At 44.8% G+C, this 20,604-nt stretch overlaps 2 protein-coding genes across 2 annotated transcripts; both read right to left on the bottom strand.

Moving 5' to 3' along the window:
* Positions 1-1,737: 1,737 nt before the first annotated feature.
* LOC109755070 (isopentenyl-diphosphate Delta-isomerase I) lies at positions 1,738-6,030 on the bottom strand. Its single transcript, XM_020313958.4, has 6 exons — positions 5,674-6,030; positions 5,251-5,306; positions 3,969-4,060; positions 2,603-2,705; positions 2,352-2,489; positions 1,738-2,185 (listed from the first exon to the last, which is right to left on the bottom strand). The coding sequence occupies exons 1-6, from the start codon at positions 5,922-5,924 to the stop codon at positions 1,935-1,937; spliced, it is 891 nt and encodes a 296-aa protein (XP_020169547.1). The 5' UTR covers positions 5,925-6,030; the 3' UTR covers positions 1,738-1,934.
* Positions 6,031-10,824: 4,794 nt separating this feature from the next.
* LOC109755060 (tubulin beta-1 chain) lies at positions 10,825-13,798 on the bottom strand. Its single transcript, XM_020313948.4, has 4 exons — positions 13,587-13,798; positions 13,022-13,434; positions 12,659-12,928; positions 10,825-11,760 (listed from the first exon to the last, which is right to left on the bottom strand). The coding sequence occupies exons 2-4, from the start codon at positions 13,413-13,415 to the stop codon at positions 11,087-11,089; spliced, it is 1,338 nt and encodes a 445-aa protein (XP_020169537.1). The 5' UTR covers positions 13,416-13,434; positions 13,587-13,798; the 3' UTR covers positions 10,825-11,086.
* Positions 13,799-20,604: the final 6,806 nt, after the last annotated feature.

The following is a 20,604-nucleotide window of genomic DNA, read 5'->3' as shown; positions in this document are numbered from 1 at the left end:
GAAAGGGACGTACGTGGCGTGGTGGTGGTGGTATTGTGCGCGTCGTCGTGTCATCATCTCATGCTCTTGGCTGCAGAAACGTGCAATGCTCCTGCGTTTTAAGTAGACATGCAACTGCACCTGTCGGCAAGGGGGCAATGCACGCTTCTTGTGCCAAAGACAAAGAGTAGTTCGTCAGATCTCGCTTAGAACGCGGAAATAAATAACATTCTTCGGTTCCTGCTGGAAATGACCATCAAACTGATTCATATATAAAATAAAATCCGTGCGTTCCAAACATGCTCTTAGTTTAGTTTAGTTTAGAAAATGCTGTGACTGACGAGGAGGTCTTATCCGTTGGATGATTTTCCGGACTTGTTTTCTCGTCGTTGGCGCGGGATCGAGCGAACGATCGAGCGGCGAGTTTCTTGCGTCGTCCTACACCGTCGCATTCGCGGTGCCACTGCGGTCGGTACGTACGGCGGAAGGCGACGGCACGGCTCGTCGTCCGTGCCCGTCAGCGTCATGGGCTCGCCCGCGCTGCAGACCGATTGGCCGCCGGCTGCTATTTCTCCGGTGGCATTCGGTCTTATTTATGTCCTCGCCGTCGTTAATCACGAGGCTGCTTCTGTCGGGAATCGATCAGCAAACAGTGACCGACGAGTGTAGAATACGTAATTTTTATACCATGTACTCCCGTTCCTAAATATAAGCTTTGTAAAGATTCCACTATGAACCACATACGGATGTATATAGATGCATTTTAAGTATGGATTCACTCATTTTGCTCCATATATGGTCCATAGTGGAATCACTCCAAAGACTTATAGTATTTAGGAACGGAGGGAGTATATGGCACGCCGCGTTGGCCGGTTGCTCTCATACCGTGTGGTGCTAGCTAACACGGATGCATGCACCGATCCAGGGAAAACGTGGTACGTTGTTCATCGTTGAGGTGATCCAATGTCGCCCGCCACAAGTGAAGCTACCACAAAATACACGCTCTTCGGGTGGGATATAGGAGTATTTGACGCTCTCCTGGTCATTGAACCGTATATATTGCAAAGGAAAGAAACGCATATAGCTCTTCAATTATGTGGTGTTCATCAGCCCCCGAACTGAGCATAATTAGTTTGGTGCAAAAAAATTGGCATGGCATTGTGCCAAATATTGGCTTCCTCTGTTCCTAAATATAAGTCTTTTTAGAGATTCCAATATGAACTACATATAGAGCAAAATGAGTGAATTTACACTCTAAAATATGTCTATATACATCTGTATGTAGTTCATAATGAAATCTTTAAAAAGACCTATATTTAAGAACGGAGGGAGTACTTGATTGGTTACAGAGTTGTCTTGCCATCTCACATAAAGTTGTCAATAATTGTCAAGTGTTGGTATTGACAATATTTGGATCAATCACACTTTATAAATTTGTAAGATATACTCAAGTCATGGCTGAAAACTCATTTCGAAAGGCCACCGCTGCGTGTTAAAATCAGGCCATGGCAAAGTTAAAAATTGAGGCAAGGCCATGGCTGCAAATGGCAACGCACACTACTGGCCATCTGGCCGACAGATATATATTTTTTAAGACACTTCTGGCCGACAGGTTCACCGTTTAGATTGCCAGCCCGGTCCATTGTCCTGCGCACGGCCCACTGAATTTTCAAGTTTCAGGAAGAAAAAGCACCCATTGTCTCAAACTAGCGCCCTCATCGAATGGATGAATCGCCCTATAACAAAACAACAGAGCTCTTGTAGGATTGTGAGCAGAGGCTCTTTATTGAAAGTTCTTTTTTACAAAATATGCTGCCCAAATTTCTCAACAACAACAATAAGAAGAAAAAACATCTGTGAACAAAAGAAGAAATGAAATGAAAGATCTGCACCAACAGCAGCAGCAGTGCTTATTTCTCTATCTAATAACAGCGGTACTCGATGCTCTACGCATTCTACAACTTATGAATGGTTTTCATGTCGGCAGCCTCCTTCAGAGTACCTTGCTCAACATGATCCCACCAACCCATCAGGAAGTTGTCCACCACCAGCCTGAACCAAGGGGACAGCTTGATGCCACCTTCCCCATCATCTGCTTTCTTAATCAGCCGCTTCAGCTCGTCACGGTTCACGTACTTGACGTCGGACACTTCTTCGGGGTTTGGGTTGAGCTTCACGTCGCGAACCATGAACAGGAGGTAGTCCACTAAAATAACCACGAAATCACAAGATCTATAAGCCAGCGCTTTAAAATACGACGGATAGGACAACGTGCCAGAAAACCCAAATTTCATGAAAACTGGAAATCCATTGGTTATACAAAAGGGCAGGTACTGGAAATCCATTGGTTATACAAAAGGGCAGGTACTTACGCTCGTGTTCGCCCCATTTTCCATCAGATGGAGCCTTGTAAAGCATCTTCCCGAGTGGGATGAATTGGTCAACTGGTAAATCTTCAGCCTGTATTCCCAGTTCGTCAAATAGTTTCCTCTGTGCTGCATTTCTGACCCCTGAACCAGAAAAAAAAATTGCGACTGGTGTTCAGTAAGGTGGAAGCAACAATGTGGATTGTGCAACTAATGCTATGGAACCAGTCTTCACGCCTCTGGGCAGATTGATGTACCTTGGCAGTTCTCCTCAATGAGCTCAGATTCACGGTGTAAAGGGTGGCTACAGCAAGTGTTTGTCCAGACAAGTGGAAATGTCACTTTTGTCGTAGACCGTTGCTGTAAAGAGTTACAATATTACAAAATTGTCTGTAATAGAAAAATGTAAGAGATATTTATATGATAAGATAGTGATGAAAAGAAGAAACAACGTTGCAGGTTAAGGCAGTATAAAAAAGATGTTAACATATGATTCAGGTCAAGTGTGCTGCCCTATTTTTATGTAGTGAGTTCAACAGTTCATTTTAACAGGAGTGAAGGAAGAACTGGAGATTGCACCCTCCAAAGAGGGGCCTTACCAACCTCCGAAATGATCTTACTTAGAACATTTGCAGCCTACCAAAATCGATGCAGCCGTTTATGAAAATATCATTTTTCACACATATCAGCCTATATATCAACCAAAATGGCAGACATTTCACCTAACGTTTCCACTGATATGGACGTATCTGTATATGGCAATGATTCTCTATTAAAAAAGTGTTAGGAATAATATGATGCATTTACAAGTTCATCAAATTATTGAAGATTGAAAGAATATGCTTAAATTTGGGATATAGCATCTACAATGTACTTTCTTACGTTACATAATATCCCACGAGTCTATATTTATTACAACGTATTTCATAATCAACTAGTCAAAAATCAAGCATTGTTATTCTACATCTAATTTCACAAAAAAAGACATGATATGAACAAGAATAGCAAACAAATAGAGATATTTTCCACTGATACAACTATATATCATCTGATACACCATCCGATATCTGACATCATATATGCAGGAGTCACAGATGTGAAACCAATATCCGACATTTTTGAACCTTGGGGCAGCAACTAGGCCAAGACATCTCATAAAAAAAAATAGGCCTGACAGAGAAGATGTAAAACCAGACTAAGTTTGATTCTAGTTTCAAGTTGAACTGTAGATGGACCAAGCTATAGATCACACTTTCATACATGGGCATATAACTGTTTGCATGATTACTAGCCCAGCTAACCCAACTCCTCTTAGCTTCACCACAAGCTAATCTATGCCAAAGCTCCTAGATACCTCTGAAATTGATTTTTTTTTAACTTGACTATGCTATGCACACATCCTTACATACACTAGACTTAATCACCCGAACTAATCTTGAAAACAAAATGCGACTTTTCATTCTTAAGCTTCATAACAAAATAATTATATCACCTACTCCCTCCGTCCCATAATGTAGTGTCAAAAAACATCTTACATTATGGGACGGAGGGAGTAATTGATTGGAAACTATAACAGAAGTGGATCATAGTCAAGATACATGGTAAAATGGAAGTTGTATATACCTGAAGTAACAACTCATATTTGGAGTTGAAAAGAAAAACACTGAATGCTCTGTGAAGGGCATGCCCTGATTCTATCTTTTCCATGAGATGGCCTAAAATTATAAGACCGCAATTAATAAACAAAACTGACTGCTGCTAAAACAGATACTTCAATCCTAGATCCTCAGTTCAAATGCAACAAGCTACCAAACAGCAAAGCATGCAAATTCTATGTGATGAATTGATAATAGAAAAAATCATAATTATGCATTTAATTAGCTCCTGCTCATCTCATTTTGCTGTCAATGTGCCTCAAAATTCCACCTGAAGTTTGTATTGGCTCGAAAAGTTGTTTGCTTCTCTTCTTAATGAGAAAAATGTTCTTTATCTATACCACCATATAGTACACAAATGCTCCCTCCGTTTACAAATATAAGATGTTTTGGATATTTCAATATGGATTACATACGGACTGAAATGAGTGAACAGACACACTAAGACGTGTCTATATACATCCGATTCATAAAAAAGTCAGAACATCTTATATTTGTGAACGAAGGGAGTAACTTTGAATACAGACTGTTGGATGAACTCGATCCGATGGCCGAGAGGTGGCAAATCCAAGTGTTGTTGGCCGTACGAGCCTCCTTGAATCCGAATTTTTCCATGATTATACTTAGTACACCCCTTCTAAGTTCTAATGGAGAATGTATTTATCACATGTACCATCTCCACAATCTTCTATTCTATTCTACTCTTCCATACATTTTCTTGCTCCAATTTTTATATCTCTTGAACAAAAACGTTGTCATTTATGATTACCTTGTGAATTTTCATTCAAGGTGAAAGACTTGTGACCAACTATTTTTAAAGTCTATATACTTTTTTTAGAGAATTTCTCCCTCTCACACAATTCACGTGCAAAGCACATACAACCTACTAGTAAAAATAGTACTTGAAGCCATCTTCATTACCCTATTGGTCAGGATTAAAAAAATGTTGGAGACTGCATGGAAATTGGAATAGTATGATCCAATGCAATTCCCTAGTACCTTGGCACAAACCCCTTCCATGGGCCAGAGGTCATAGAAAAAGTTAAGCCAAACTTGAGTACCCATCCAACTACCCAAATATTCATTGTCGATGGCAATACCAAGAAATTTCTAGAAGCTCAATGGATATTGTCAAACACACAATGGCTATCTAACCGAATATAAAGATGATATTGCAGACATCATGGATGATAAAATGAAGTATTACAGAACACAATCACAAAGAAATGAAGGAAATGATTAACACGTACAGTTATACTTAGACTCGTGGCCGATGACATTGTCCTGTTCATCGACTAATATGCACCTGCATGGGAAATTCAACACTTCAGTTATACTGACAGAAGATAAAGCGGAAGCGACAACCTATCTCAGTTTAAGTTTTATAGCTGCGCAACCTAAAGTCCTAAATATGTCAATACGCTAACGGCATCAAAGCTAGACAGCCAAAGAAAAGAAAAGATGCTGATGCTAATCCCCTGAACCTGGTGACAGAAAGGGGAATAGCCCGGTTGGAAAATTCATCGAAACCTAGAAAATTAACAATATTCTTCACAGCAAAGCACCAGACGGACACCTCAGAGTTAACGACAAATTCCACGAGGAGACGGGCGCAATTCACAGCAGAGCCAGGACAAGTTGACGAGACGAGATAGGGGGGCCGGGACACTCACTCGTCGTCGAACATGAGCCGGCGCTGGACGGCGTCCATCCCCGCGTCCGCCTCGGCGCCGACGGCGCCGGCCTTCCCCATCACGACGGCCGTGGCGGCGAACGAGGCGCGCCCGCGGAAGGCGAGCGCCGGCCTGGGGAGAAGCCCCGAGTGGGAACGGGAGGAGGAGAGCGCGAGGCGGGACGAGGCGCGCCCGAGGCCGAGCGAGGCGGAGGAGAAGAGCGCGAGGGAGCGCGCCGCCGAGGCCGCCATGGTGGAAAGGTGGAGGGAGATGCCCGCGACGGCTGGATTTGGGGGTTAACTGTTAGCGGGTGGCGGGTGCGGTGGGTCACTTTGGTCACAGGAACAGAAGAGAGTACTTCTGTTTGATGTCCCGAGTGAGTCCAACATAAGTATCGCCACGAAAAACAGGTCCAAGAGAAGAATGATGCCCTGCGTTTCCAAACTTTTACAGTGCCAGACACATGTTTAGTGGGCGTTGAAGAAGCATAACCACGTGTGTGACATGGTGATATTCTTGGATGGCGACTTCTTTTTTGAAAGGGTCTCCGGGCATCTTCAATGATATCCTCTAAAACGGACAATGGAAGCGTCCACAGACACAATACTACAGGAGCCAGCCATCCGACCCTATAGCTAGCACGGCCATTAGTGTCTTCCAATGTACTAATAGCATTTCCCATTCTAATTAGGGCTTTCCGCCAGACATGCCCGTACTAAAAACCGGAGATAGAAATGAGCATTGGTGTTCTTCTTCGAGGCTTCTGCCAAACACCAAATGAACACTTGAAGAAAAGAAAAAAAAGTCTTTCGCCAACTCCAAATGATCACCACGGTTTAATCCCCTTTTCGAAAAACACCAAATGAGCACCACAAGTGAAACAACTTATTAGGACAGCAGATAGCTTTCCACCAACACCAATGAGCACTTCAAGAGAAAACTTAGTACACCGAATAGCCTTCCGCCAACATCAAATGAGCACTTTAAGAAGAAAAAAGTGAAACAACTTAGTGTTTCTGCCCTAGCAGCCTTCCGCCAATCCAGACGAAGAGAGGATACGTGGTGGCTTTTGATTCGTCATATGAATGTCCGGACTCCTGTAAAGCCTCGATAGTTTTGCTTCTGGTTTGCAGGAAAACGGATAAGCGGACGCGTGCTCTGACAAATACGGGACAACATTGGATGGCAAAATGCGTTCGGGCAGCACAACCTCGATGTTTGCGGCTATTTGAGGGTCTGTGTTGGAGATGACCTAATGCCATATATTAAGCATCACATGTCCTTACAAACACATTCATACAGAAAAATCTTTAGGGTTGCCAAAGTCTTCTCCCACCTGCATTCATCGGTGGCGTGCCGTCATCATATCTTCTTCCTCCTGAATACCTTGCAATAATGCTAGTAATTTTCTTGCATGTATTCTTCGACAACTTAAAATAGATCATTGAATATGTTGGAATGGCTTCACACACAGATTTAACCAATACTTCACACCTCGCTTTGCTAAGCAACCTTGGTAACCATCCATTAACCAGCTTTTTTATCATGGAGTAGATATGCTCAAACTGTTTTTCAGTTGATCTTCTAGGACCGTGGGAAAGCCTAGTTATTTTTTCCATTAAGGATTCTGACATAATTTTTGCACTCGCATGCACTGCAACCTTCATGTCTTCTTTGCAATTAGCACTAAAATATATAGCACACTTGGTTTTGTTAAGCAACTGACCTGAGCCAATATGATATGTTTACAGAATTGATTGGAGTCTCTGGGCACCGTCTATCGAAGCTTGGCAAAACACAATACAATCATCGGCAAATAGAAGATGTGATGTCCAAGGTGCATGGACGCAACCCAGACACCTCAAGACATATGTGTGTGTCCACTGAATTCGAACATGCAACTTAGCCCGTCAACGCGAAAAAGAGAATATAGAGACATCGGACCCCCCCCCCGGCTGATACCCCTAGATGGTGTGAAAAAATTGAAGAACTAGATGATGCCCCGCGCGTTGCTGCCGGAATTGGTTGCAATATATTTCAACGAGATTTGATTCTTTGGAGTATACATTTTTAGATTAACAGCACATGAACCAAAATTTAAAATACATATGACTTATTATATTTGATAAAATATTTATTGAATATAAGTTGAACAATAGAATGATAATTATTTTCCCATGCATGGTTGCATGTGGTGGTGGGTCTTTATGATGCATGGTTGCATGTTAAGGTGGGCCTTATCCCATCCATAATTGTATGATGACGTGGCATGCTTACATGTTAAGATAAATAGGTTAGTGGGGATCAATCTCTTAGGTATATAGGATAGGATTTCCGATTCACTTGACAGAGAAAGTGGTTGTTCCAACACACTTCATCACTCTATCAATCCAAGCCGCCACAGAAACCAAGCTTTGACATGATGGCCCGAAGGTATTCCCACACTATCCGATCATACGCCTTGGCCATGCCCAATTTGAGTGCCATTGACGGAAGTTTACGCCTCTTTTTCTTTAAGTAACGAATGTACTTGTACGTCATAGTATTGTCAGTTATGAGTCTCCCCGGGACAAAAGTACAATACCTCAGATCACATCTTTTCCCACATTTAGAGTGTGTTTGGTTGGTGTCCACGACATTGCATGCTATCTCTAGAATCTGCATTGTTGTTTTGTTTTGTTTTGTTCTGGAAGATAAAAAAAGGCATGCACGGCCAAGTCATACCCATTAGTGTGGTTAGTCTGGTCCATTAGTGGTATAAGAAAAGTGCTTAATCTAAGCAGTGTGAATGATTACCCTGGCGTCCCATTCATTGCACTCAGGCATGTTGTAGCAGCAGTCTGGAAGTAATCAAGAGCATGTTTGGTTCCCTGCACCCTTTTTGCGTTTCCCCAGAGCTTGGCCCAGTGTAGCTTGTTTGAGGTAATGCGAGCTTTGGGTCATGCTCTCCACCAAGTTTGCTTGCTTGTAAAACCCCGTCCTTCATCCTTTCTTCGTAGTGCAATTTTCACCAGAACGGGCTTGCATATGAGGAAACGGTTGATTCGGGCGTTCCTCTAGAGCCTGACTAACGGGTGCTCTAAGGTTTGTGTCATGCAGGCCCAACCAAGCACGCAAGTAAGCAAACAGTTGAATATTGACCGCCAAAGCCTGCAGATTGAAATGCATATTTCAACCTCGAACTTTTGCCCTTGTCTAATTTACAACCCCGAAGCATGCGGGCAACCAAACACCTCCCAAGAGTTGGAAATAATACTTTGCTATTTGATGATGTTTGAAAATCCTTTTGAGCACCTGATAGACGTCAACATGTTATGGACAGAAACCAAACACACATACACCGGCTAGCCTGGTTAAGCAAAAGTTCCTATCGTCTTATTCCATCTAGTCACCATTTCCAGAGGCACGGCCTACAAGGCTACAAGCCTCTAACCAAACAAGCCCTTGTTTTTTCTCAATCATTCTTCCATTGTTGCACCCATGTGTTAACAATTTCATCCTATATATTTTGAGGAGCGATAAACAAATACAACTGAACATTCTATGAAGCAAACAGTGTAATGGATCAACAATGTGTTAATCGTATATCCTTTATAAATATGCATAACATTTTAGCACAATATTACTTCAATAAGTAATAGATATCTCCCACCATTATATGTACCATGCGGCTTGGTCCACATATTAACACTTTAATCTTGCGGGCCCAAGTGTCTTTACCAAGAGAAGTATCCACGATAACTTCATGTATGTGTGTAACCTTGGAGGCTCGACAAAAGCAAAACGATATCCCTATTATTCAATCACAACACTCATAAGGCATTCAACTCGGTCCGGTGGGAGTAAATTCTTGACCTCCTCCGACGGAGAGGGTTCCAGAGCAAATTTACGAATTGGGTCACCGCCCTGTTGCACTCCTCGCCTTCATAAGCCCTTCTTGATTGGTGTGGCCGGCTCCAAGGGAAACCCCTATCCTCGTTCCTTTTCGTCATTGCCATCAATCCCCTTCAACAAATACTTAATTTAGCAATAAGCATGGTATTCTTCACAAGATTAGGGAAACGTGGTACTACGATGATAACTTCACTTTATGCAGATGATGTACCTGTTTTCATGAGCCCCATTAAAGAGGATATTGACAATCTTGCGTGCATTCTCCGTTGCTTTGGAGAATTCATCGGACTATCCACAAACTTCCAAAAGATCTTTGTCGTTCCTATTCATTGTGGCAAAAAACTTGGATGCTATCCTTAGCCTCCCGGCCACCCATGCTTCATTCCAAATCAAGTATCTGGGCATCCCACTCTCGATTTGGCAACTTAAAAGGGCTGGTTTTCTAGTTCATTGAAGACAAGATTGCCAAACGACTTGTTCTTTGGGATGGCAAGAACATCACCACCATGGGTCATGGTGGTTTTGTTAAATCACCTCCCAAGCAATCTACCACATCCCCCTGAGTGTGTTGCATAGCATCAGCAAGATTGAAAGGGCTTTTCTTCGGTACGGGACGGACAAAATAACCGGTGTAAAATGCAAGGTCAATGGTGAAAGTTGACACATGGTAGCTAAAATAGACACATTAGGTAGGATATGTGTCAATGGTGAAAGTTGTGCTAGAGTTGGACTTGTAAAAAGCACGTGTAACCCGAACCTAATATACGAGGCGAGGATGTCACATGGTAGCTAAAATAGACACGCGGTACAATCGCCCATGGCTAGGGTGGCCAAACCGGCATGGCGGGTAGTCGGAGGACGGCCTCGGCTGTATTTGTTGTTGTACTGTATGTCAATTTAGTACTCCCTCCGTCACTGCGCATCGAATTTCTTTGATTTCTAACCGCAAGGAGCTAGAATCGCTGCGATGCGACAGGATTGTGTTTGGTGAGAGAATTATAGCAATTTGTTGGTGAGGATTAATTTACGAGGGTGGGGTGAGGGTGTTAAAGAAAGGGGTTAACCATTTATAATCGCAATCACCAATTCCATTAGAAACAAGATATATCGATGAACCTACAATCTGCTTCCGTCACAACCCTTTATATTTCTCACAAATCCGGGATTTACAAGTTCTGCAGCGAGTAGAGTAACACTGAAATTTCAATCCAGGTGAACTGAACCGGGGACAGGACAACATGCAGAATGAGCATATCATTGTTCAAACTACAAAGCATTCTACTGTATTTCAAATCCACTTGCTTGAAACCTCACATAGAATAAATAATTCACGCAAAGAAACATAGCATCGAGTGAACATGCCTACAAACGAACGCAGTACAAATCCAATACATGCCAAGACACGCAAACAAGCAGCAGAGTTGTAGCCATGGTACCCTCTAGTCTCTACTAGTAACAAGCTCCAGTTGTACGAAAACCACAATACCACATAAACGGAGAGATGCAATCGTCACCGATCTTACTCCTGCTCCAGCTCTTCCTCTTCCTCGTACTCGCCCTCCTCGTCGGCAGTGGCGTCCTGGTACTGCTGGTACTCGGAGACAAGGTCGTTCATGTTGCTCTCGGCCTCAGTGAACTCCATCTCGTCCATCCCCTCGCCAGTGTACCAATGCAAGAAAGCCTTCCTCCTGAACATGGCCGTGAACTGCTCGCTCACACGCCTGAACATCTCCTGGATGGAGGTGGAGTTGCCAATGAAGGTGGACGCCATGGAGAGGCCGCGTGGTGGGATGTCACACACGCTTGACTTGACGTTGTTCGGGATCCACTCCACGAAGTAGGAGGAGTTCTTGTTCTGCACGTTGATCATCTGCTCGTCAACCTCCTTGGTGCTCATCTTGCCACGGAACATGGCCGAGGCTGTGAGGTAGCGGCCATGGCGCGGGTCAGCAGCACACATCATGTTCTTCGAGTCCCACATCTGCTGTGTGAGCTCAGGGACAGTGAGGGAGCGGTACATCTGTGACCCACGAGATGTGAGCGGCGCAAAGCCCACCATGAAGAAGTGGAGGCGCGGGAAGGGGATCAGGTTGACGGCGAGCTTGCGGAGGTCTGAGTTCAGCTGTCCTGGGAAGCGAAGGCAGCAGGTGACACCGCTCATGGTGGCACTGATCAAGTGGTTCAGGTCACCAACTGTCAACAAAGAGCCAAGATTCACAGATCAGCGATACTGGCATAATAAGGAGTATTTAACAAGCAACTACCATATTAGCTGGAATTTTTTCATACCACAACCTACAGCAAAGAAAATGCACTAGCAGCAAACCTAACTAACAAAAGTAACATATAGTCTTATCAAGTGGAATCAGGGTCCCTTTCACTCAGATTAGAAAAACCGCACGTAATGATGTATAGGTTCAATTCAAGCAAATAGCATACATCACATCAAGGTGCTGAGAAAGCTACAATAGAACAACCACTCTGAAGTCACGCTACATCTACCAGCATTTATCAGTTTAATAAGAAAACACCTTTTGCCATCAATACTTAATGACAGGTAGGTGAGCTACCTATGTACAGAGCACAAAAATCACTCCGACTACATCCAACCTCAGCGCTCAAACAAGCTAAAAGCACCAACTACAAAATATCATCTCTAGAATGAACATATTCCCAGCAGATAAAACAAATTTAGCTTCTAGCATGGCATCAACCAGTTGGGATAAGTTGGTAATTGCATTGTGGACACTACAGGCTGCAGTCAGTTCATAAGACCAAAATTAAAACTGGCAAAATATGACACTTGAAAAATGAACTTCTTCAACATAAAAAGGACAAAATCGCTATTTAAATGGCTGTCAGGTGGTATAATAATTAACTAATGACATCAACCAGTTAGCATAAGTTGTTGACAACATTTTGCACACTACAGTCAGTCAGTTTGTATCACCAAAACAAAACTATGACAACTGACAACGAGTTTCTTCGCCAATTGACTGCCCAGTGCTATAATTCACCACGTTGCCAGCATATCACATTACTAACGCAAGTACGAGCAGGTAATCAAACTTTGTGTCACAGATCTGCTTACAGCTAGGTGTGGTCAGCTTGAGGGTGCGGAAGCAGATGTCGTAGAGCGCCTCGTTGTCCAGCACCATGCACTCGTCGGCGTTCTCCACCAGCTGGTGAACCGAGAGGGTGGCGTTGTAGGGCTCGACCACGGTGTCAGACACCTTGGGGGATGGGAACACGGAGAAGGTGAGCATCATCCGGTCCGGGTACTCCTCCCTGATCTTGGAAATCAGCAGCGTGCCCATGCCGGAACCGGTGCCCCCGCCGAGGGAGTGGCACACCTGGAAGCCTGACGACAAGCACACGAACAAAAGTCAGAATCGCTCGCCGGAATATGCGGCACGGAGTAACTGGTGCGACTACTGAAGAAAGGGGAAAGTACCTTGGAGGCAGTCGCAGTTCTCGGCCTCCTTGCGGACGACGTCGAGGACGGAGTCGATGAGCTCCGCGCCCTCGGTGTAGTGACCCTTGGCCCAGTTGTTGCCGGCGCCGGACTGGCCGAAGACGAAGTTGTCGGGGCGGAAGATCTGGCCGTAGGGCCCCGTGCGCACGGAGTCCATGGTGCCGGGCTCGAGATCCATGAGCACGGCGCGCGGCACGAAGCGGCCGCACGAGGCCTCGTTGTAGTAGACGTTGACGCGCTCCAGCTGCAGGTCGGAGGTGCCGACGTACCTCCCCGTGGGGTCGATGCCGTGCTCGTCGCACACCACCTCCCAGAACTTGGACCCGATCTGGTTCCCGCACTGCCCGCCCTGGATGTGCAGGATCTCCCTCATCTTCGCCTCCCTACGCTCCCTGCAGAATCGAGCCGGGAATTTGCGTCAGATCCGCCGGAAACCCCAGCTTAAATCCCGAACAAATCGAACTAAATCGAAGCAAACTATGCGCGGAAAACACAACGAAATCCACCGAAGCGAAATCAGGGAGCAAAGCGAGGATTCGGTTACCTGAGGAGAGGATTGAAGAGTTCGCGTCGCGCGTGGGGGGATGAGGGGGGATGGGGATTGGGTTGGGGGGAGAGAGCGTGTGTGTTCTTGGTGTGGCCAAAATGGGGGCGGGTTTTTTATAGCGGCGCGTGGGGCTAGGGCACCGGATCGGACGGCCGAGGCGCTTCGCCGTCCGATGAGGAGGATCGGGCGGCTCCGCTCGCGTTGGCGTCGGGTGGCCCGTTGGGGTCTTCCGGATTTTGAAATTTTTCGGGTGGGAGGAGCGGGACCCGGGTGGAATGACCGAACTGCCCTTCCAGCGTGATTGTTAAGCAAAGGATTGTGGCACCGCCAAGTGGCGACTTCGGAGGGCACGTGAGTGTGGACTTGTGGATGGTTTTCCCTTTTTTTTTCAAGTAAAAACGCAAAATGGAAATACGATAGGGTCGCCGTTGAGAATTGCAGGTGGTTCATTGAAAATATATACAAAAACCACTCAAATAATTGGGGGTCCTTGACCTATTCTACACCATCCATTTCGTCAATATATGCACAAATATTATATAGCCAAGCCGCCCACCTCTGCACAGTTATGATCTTGAAACCCTTAATGGTTTGCAAAAGATATCTTTAACTTTTGTAAGCGGAAGAGAGTTGCTCGGTTAAATGGCGAAAAACAAATGAAAATATTATACATTTTTTATGAGAGGCAAAGAAGCAAAAGCCCGACACGGCATGCGTGCTACTCTTCATGAAAACAAAAGCAGATCGGCCAACGCCTCTGACGCGTTAATCGGCAAATCATGGACACATTAACTGCATCATCGCAGAAGTACTCCCATCGATGGGTGCGGCTACACAGAGAAAGACGCTGACAACGACACCTCGAGTGCTCACCACCCAAAAAACTAAGCATCATCCATCATGAAAACATGGGTGCTTTCCCTTTGGCGTCGCCCTTCTTGCTCTTATTCCTCTTCGATTTCTCCCTCTTTGATTTCTCCTTCATGAGGCAGCCCATTGTTTTGCCTGCCCTAGGGTGATCGACGATCCGTTTGGCAAAGAAATCACAAAGCTTGATGTAGTTGTCATCAACCAAGTGGATCTCATGAACATGCACCAATATAAAAGTCCACCTCGACATCATCAACCACAGATTCCACTGGCCCAATGGACTCAGCTGAAAGAATGTCAGGAACGTTGTCATGAAGACACTAGCACGAACCTTCGCCAGACCCAATTCCATGCTAGTCACGACATCCACCACTTGCATTGATGACCCCCCTACTTCATCCAAGCATCATTCTGGTCTTCCATAAGGCCGCCCTGAGCGACATCCTAGGGTAAAGTGACACCATGCATCTTCTCGACGCACACTGCAACAGGAAAGCTTCCCTTATCCTCATAAGTCGCACGACAATTCCTATAACCCGCATGATGTGTTGAGATCAACGCGGGCATCAAAGACAGTGAGGAGGTGGGATGCATGGGGAGCAGGAACCGAAGAAGCACCTAGCTCCACGTCCAATGTGGTCGCCTGAGCTAGGTCCAAGCCAACAACATGTGTTTTGGCCAAAACTTGATGGACGAAACCTCCTCGCGCAAAGGTTGGATTGCCTATGCTGCCGTGTCTTACATATGCGACCAAAACAACACCAACTGAGTCAGGAAAGCAGCCTACAACAACTGACCGAGCGTTGCATTATCCATGCCATCACAGACATCAACAACGGCACACTGGGCACTGCGATTGTTGTGGCGTCCTTCAACATGGCCAAAGATGTCATGGACCTCCGGATAGCGATGCAGAACGGTCACCGCCCAAGAGCGGTGGCGCCACAACAACCACCTTCGAGCGGGCATGACATGACCCATGAGATGGGCAATGGAGATCGTGCAATGGAGCGTCCCACATGACCGAACAACACCGGCACTCCTACTCCTAGTGCCTTATATGCATGCAGCCAAGACACCTAAAGGGCTCACGCAATCACGCATAAAATGGTCTCTCCCCGAACGCATAAAGCATCCCCCATGTACCCACTACTTGAAGGTGAGGTTGCATACAGAAACGCTCGGTTGTTGTGAGATGGATGGCTGGCGATCATGGCCACCATACGATAAGACAACTGTGTATAAAAACAAAAAAACAATAGATGACATTGATTGCAAATCATGCAGTTCAATGCAACGTCACAGTAACCAGCAGTTCATCTGATGTTGCATATACAAATCTATCCTACAACCACTGCAGTGCGCCGTCAGAGTTCAAAAGTCATGAGGAGTAAGGACTTACAACAATGGCTTTAACGGGTGTAGTCATGCCCTTCATCTTGCTGGTGTGGCAATCCTTGAAGATTTCCACCCCATTAGGTTCATGTTCTTTCCTACACTCTGCCCCAACACGACTAGGTTGTAGCATCCAATTTCCTGCAAGAGTCCGCATGGCATCCATCATAGTAGTCTCGCATGTGTTTCAACTATTGTGAGTAGCAATAAATTGTGATATTGATGTCTATGTGTAATATTGATGCATCTTATGTGAGGTTTTACCCCTTCGTTTAGTTATGCTGTTTCATTTGCTTCCTATCTGGTTCTTTGGTGTTACCTTTATTTTTTCATATGGATGTTGCTCGTCAACTCGACATATGAATCTGTGTGTAATCTTGATGCATTTTATGCAAGGTTTTACCCCTTCGTTTAGTTATGTCGTTTCATTTGCTTCCTATTTCATTCTTTCGTATTACGTTATTTCCCTCGTCGATGTTGCTCATCAACTCGGCATCTGACTCAGACAAGAGGCTTGCAAAGACTTGAAATATAGTTAAACAATGTGAATTTCTTAGCCAATATCATTTTGTTGAATCACTTGGTTTGCATACAATTATTTGCATGGATTAATTGCCTCAGCATCAGGTCTGCACAAAACCGTACAATATGGTAGTGACCAACCCGGCGAGGAGATAAGGTATATTAATTGCGAACAAAACATTCCCAAGTAATGGCATGACATACACAAAGCTTGCTTCCCGTTGTAAGCAAATTTCTTCGGATATGTTCTCCGAAGAACTTCCAGAAATGCCACCTGATGGGGAGATAGAATTTGCCGTTGATCTACTGCTAGGTACGACACCAATATAGAAGAAGTTTTATCGCGTGTCATCCACCAAATTGGTAGATTTAAAGAAGCAGTTGGGCGAGTAACAACAAATGAATATTTGGACAAACTTTTCATAGAACAGACCAATGGTTAAACTGAGCGGGGGCTTCAGATGGAAGGCACTCATTCTTCTCCACCACGATACCGTAAACATCACCATCATCGGTGGAGGTATATTCCAATGTAATTGGTAATACCTAAAGGCAAGGTACGCCTTGAAGACAATCCTACAACAATTTTATTGTAAGTATGTATTGTCCCAAGAAAGGACATTCCTCTCCTTCATATCCCGGTTGCTCATGGGAGGATTTACACACACTTTTGCATATGTTGTGAGCATGCAATCAAATCCATGCATGCGAGCCACTCATACATGGATATGACTGTGTTATTGGGTAAGTTATTCATATATTCCTTGAAGGGATAAGAACACAACATCCTCTACGAGATATGCAAGAGGAAGAAAGTTGTAGGTACACCTCGACGACGTGCAAAGACCGGTAAGTTGGGCCATCTTTGAAAGTCATGGCCGAGCCACTGATGGAACACCGAAGAATAAAGAAGCTTTCGACAAACAATCTTCACAATGGTTACCAAGATAAAGCTTCCCCACACAGACAATGTGATATCATTAATCCTTACTATACTCTTGCATATTCGGCCACGACAGAGAACTCCTTATGGTTTACATATGAGCATACCATACTTCTCACGGTACAAGTTACAACGAAAGATAAGAGGCTATTCTCCACATACTACAAGAAAAACTATTAACCATACTATGTACATCTCATCGGACATAAAAAAGATTGAAAAAAATATGCCCGAGCTACCTCAACAAGCATCAGAGCTTGTATGTCTAGATTCACACGAAAATAAGCATTCACATTCCAATCACTCAGCGCAGAAAGAAAACCAGAAGTATTACGTGGGACATGGTGAATCCTTTCCTAGATAAGATACATCCTGTGCCAGTCCAGAAATCTCAGGATGGCAGCTAAAAGCAAAAAACGCCAACATTTAAGTACTTATTCCATCCGCCTTGGAGGAATGAAATGCAACTACCATCACGAGGCAAAACTTTTACAACATGGGACAAACAAAGGCTCGTAATTTTTTCTTGCCATGATCAGGAATGACATGAAATTATATGTCCACTCCACCAAGCTAAACTAGGGACATGGAAGATGGTCAAATCTAGCCAAGAATGGTGTGGGATCTTTGACCCCATGAGGATAAGATCCAACACGAAAGGTCAATGCATGTGAGTTAGTCACCTTAGTGGCGGAAGAATAAGACCACCAATATGATATGGCAAAGAAAAAAATTCTCGAAAAGATCAACATTAATATGATCCACACATTTATTTGTCCCATAAGGCTACCATACAGAGATAGACCGCCGAGATAGCATATAGCACACTTCATTCCGCTTGCCCATGACCTGATTAGAAGGTACGCATGTCACAAAAAGAGGACCCTGCAGCAGGAAGTGAGCAGAAACGATATTTCGTTTCTGCACCAACTGAGGCAAATTCCTTTAAGAAAGTGTAGGAACTCGAGAGGTATGGTCCAACTCCCTCAGAACACCGTTAGGACAATAAGTCAGTGCGGAAAGAAACTTCCAAGATGAATTACCAAATTAGAGTAGTGTATGAGTAATGATATGCATCATAAGGATGCCAAACGAAGGCACACAATACTGCAGTAAACTCTAGTACAATTTTTGAGAACACAATTGCTAGTCAGTGTTGTCCAAAGACAATAAAACATGAGCAAGGCAATAAAGTTTTATAAGGTTCTGTGAAACACATTTGGAATTAGCACAGGGCCTAACATATGAGGAACAACCAGTCAGAATTTAGGAAATAAAGTTTTTGTTGGGGAACGTAGTAATAATTCATAATTTTCCTACGTGTCACCAAGATCAATCTAGGAGATGCTAGCAATGAGAGAGAGGGAGTGCATCTTCATACCCTTGAAGATCGCTAAGCGGAAGCGTTACAAGAACACGGTTGATGGAGTCGTACTCGTGGCGATTCAAATCGGCGAAGATCTGATCTAGCGCCGAACGGACAGCGCCTCCGCGTTCAACACACGTACAACCCGGGGATGTATCCTCCTTATTGATCTAGCAGGGGGGAGAGGAGAAGTTGAGGGAGAACTCCAGCAGCACGACGGCGTGGTGGCGATGGAGTTCATGGTTCTCCGGCAGAGCTTCACTAAGCACTACGGAGGAGGAAGAGGTGTATGAAGGAGAGGAAGGGCAGCGCCAGGGCATGTCAGGGTGCGGCTGCCCTCTCTCTCCCTCACTATATATAGGGGGAAGGGGGAGGAGGAGGCGCCCTAGGGTTTCCCAAGGGGAGGGGCGGCGGCCACAGGGGGAACCCTAGATGGGTTTGGGCGCCCCCACCCCTAGGAAACTTGGCCCCCAAGCCGGGAGGGGCGGCTGCCCTAGGGGAGGCGCCCCCACCTCTCCAGTTTACATGAGATGGGGTGGGAGGGGCGCACAGCCCCTTAGTGGGCTGGTGTGCCCCCTCCCCTTGGCCCATAAGCCCCCCAACGCTTGTTGGGGCCTCCGAAACTCCTTTCGATCACGCTGGTCGTCACCCGATACTCCTGGAACAATTCCGGACTCCAATACCCTTCGTCCAATGTATCGATCTTCACCTCCGGACCATTCCGGAGTTCCTTCTTAAGTACGGGATCTCATCCGGGACTCCGAACAACCTTCGGTAATCACATACTATTCCCATTACAACTCTAGCGTCACTGAACCTTAAGTGTGTAGACCCTACGGGTTCGAGAACCATGCAGACATGACCGAGACATCTCTCCGGCCAATAACCAATAGTGGGATCTGGATACCCATATTGGTTCCCACATGTTCCACGATGATCTCATCGGATGAACCACGATGTCGGGGATTCAATCAATCCCATATACAATTCCCTTTGTCCATCGATATGTTACTTGCCCGAGATTCGATCGTCGGTATCCCAATATCTTATTCAATCTCGATACTGGCAAGACTCTTTACTCGTTCCGTAACACATGATCCCGTGGCTAACTCCTTAGTCACATTGAGCTCATTACGATGATGCATTACCGAGTGGGCCCAGAGATACCTCTCCATCAGACGGAGTGACAAATCCTAGTCTCGATCCGTGCCAACCCAAAAGACACTTTCGGAGATACCTGTAGTGCACCTTTATAGTCACCTAGTTATGTTGTGACGTTTGATACACCCAAAGCATTCCTACGGCATCCGGGAGTTGCACAATCTCATGGTCTAAGGAAATGATACTTGACATTAGAAAAGCTCTAGCAAACGAACTACACGATCTTGTGCTATGCTTAGGATTGGGTCTTGTCCATCACATCATTCTCCTAATGATGTGATCCCGTTATAACGACATCCAATGTCCATGGTCAGGAAACCACAACTATCTGTTGATCAACGAGCTAGTCAAACTAGAGGCTCACTAGGGACATGTTGTGGTCTATGTATTCACACATGTATTACGGTTTCCGGTTAATACAATTATAGCATGAACAATAAACAATTATCATGAACAAGGAAATATAATAATAACCATTTTATAGTTGCCTCTAGGGCATATTTCCAACAGTCTCCCACTTGCACTAGAGTCAATAATCCAGTTACATTGTGATGAAACGAACACCCATAGAGTTCTGGTGCTGATCATGTTTTGCTCATGGAAGAGGTTTAGTCAACGGATCTGCGCCATTCAGATCCGTATGTACTTTACAAATATCACATGTAGATGCCGCCATGACACTTTGCTTGCAACTGCACCAGCTGACTGCCCCATCATTTAAAATATACACGTATCTAGTTTGTGACTTGGGGTCATCC

Source organism: Aegilops tauschii, chromosome 1 (genome assembly GCF_002575655.3).
Source record: "Aegilops tauschii subsp. strangulata cultivar AL8/78 chromosome 1, Aet v6.0, whole genome shotgun sequence".
Classification (NCBI taxonomy): Eukaryota; Viridiplantae; Streptophyta; class Magnoliopsida; order Poales; family Poaceae; genus Aegilops; species Aegilops tauschii.
The sequence above is the reverse complement of the archived record's forward strand: the minus strand, read 5'-3'. Positions and strand labels throughout refer to the sequence as shown.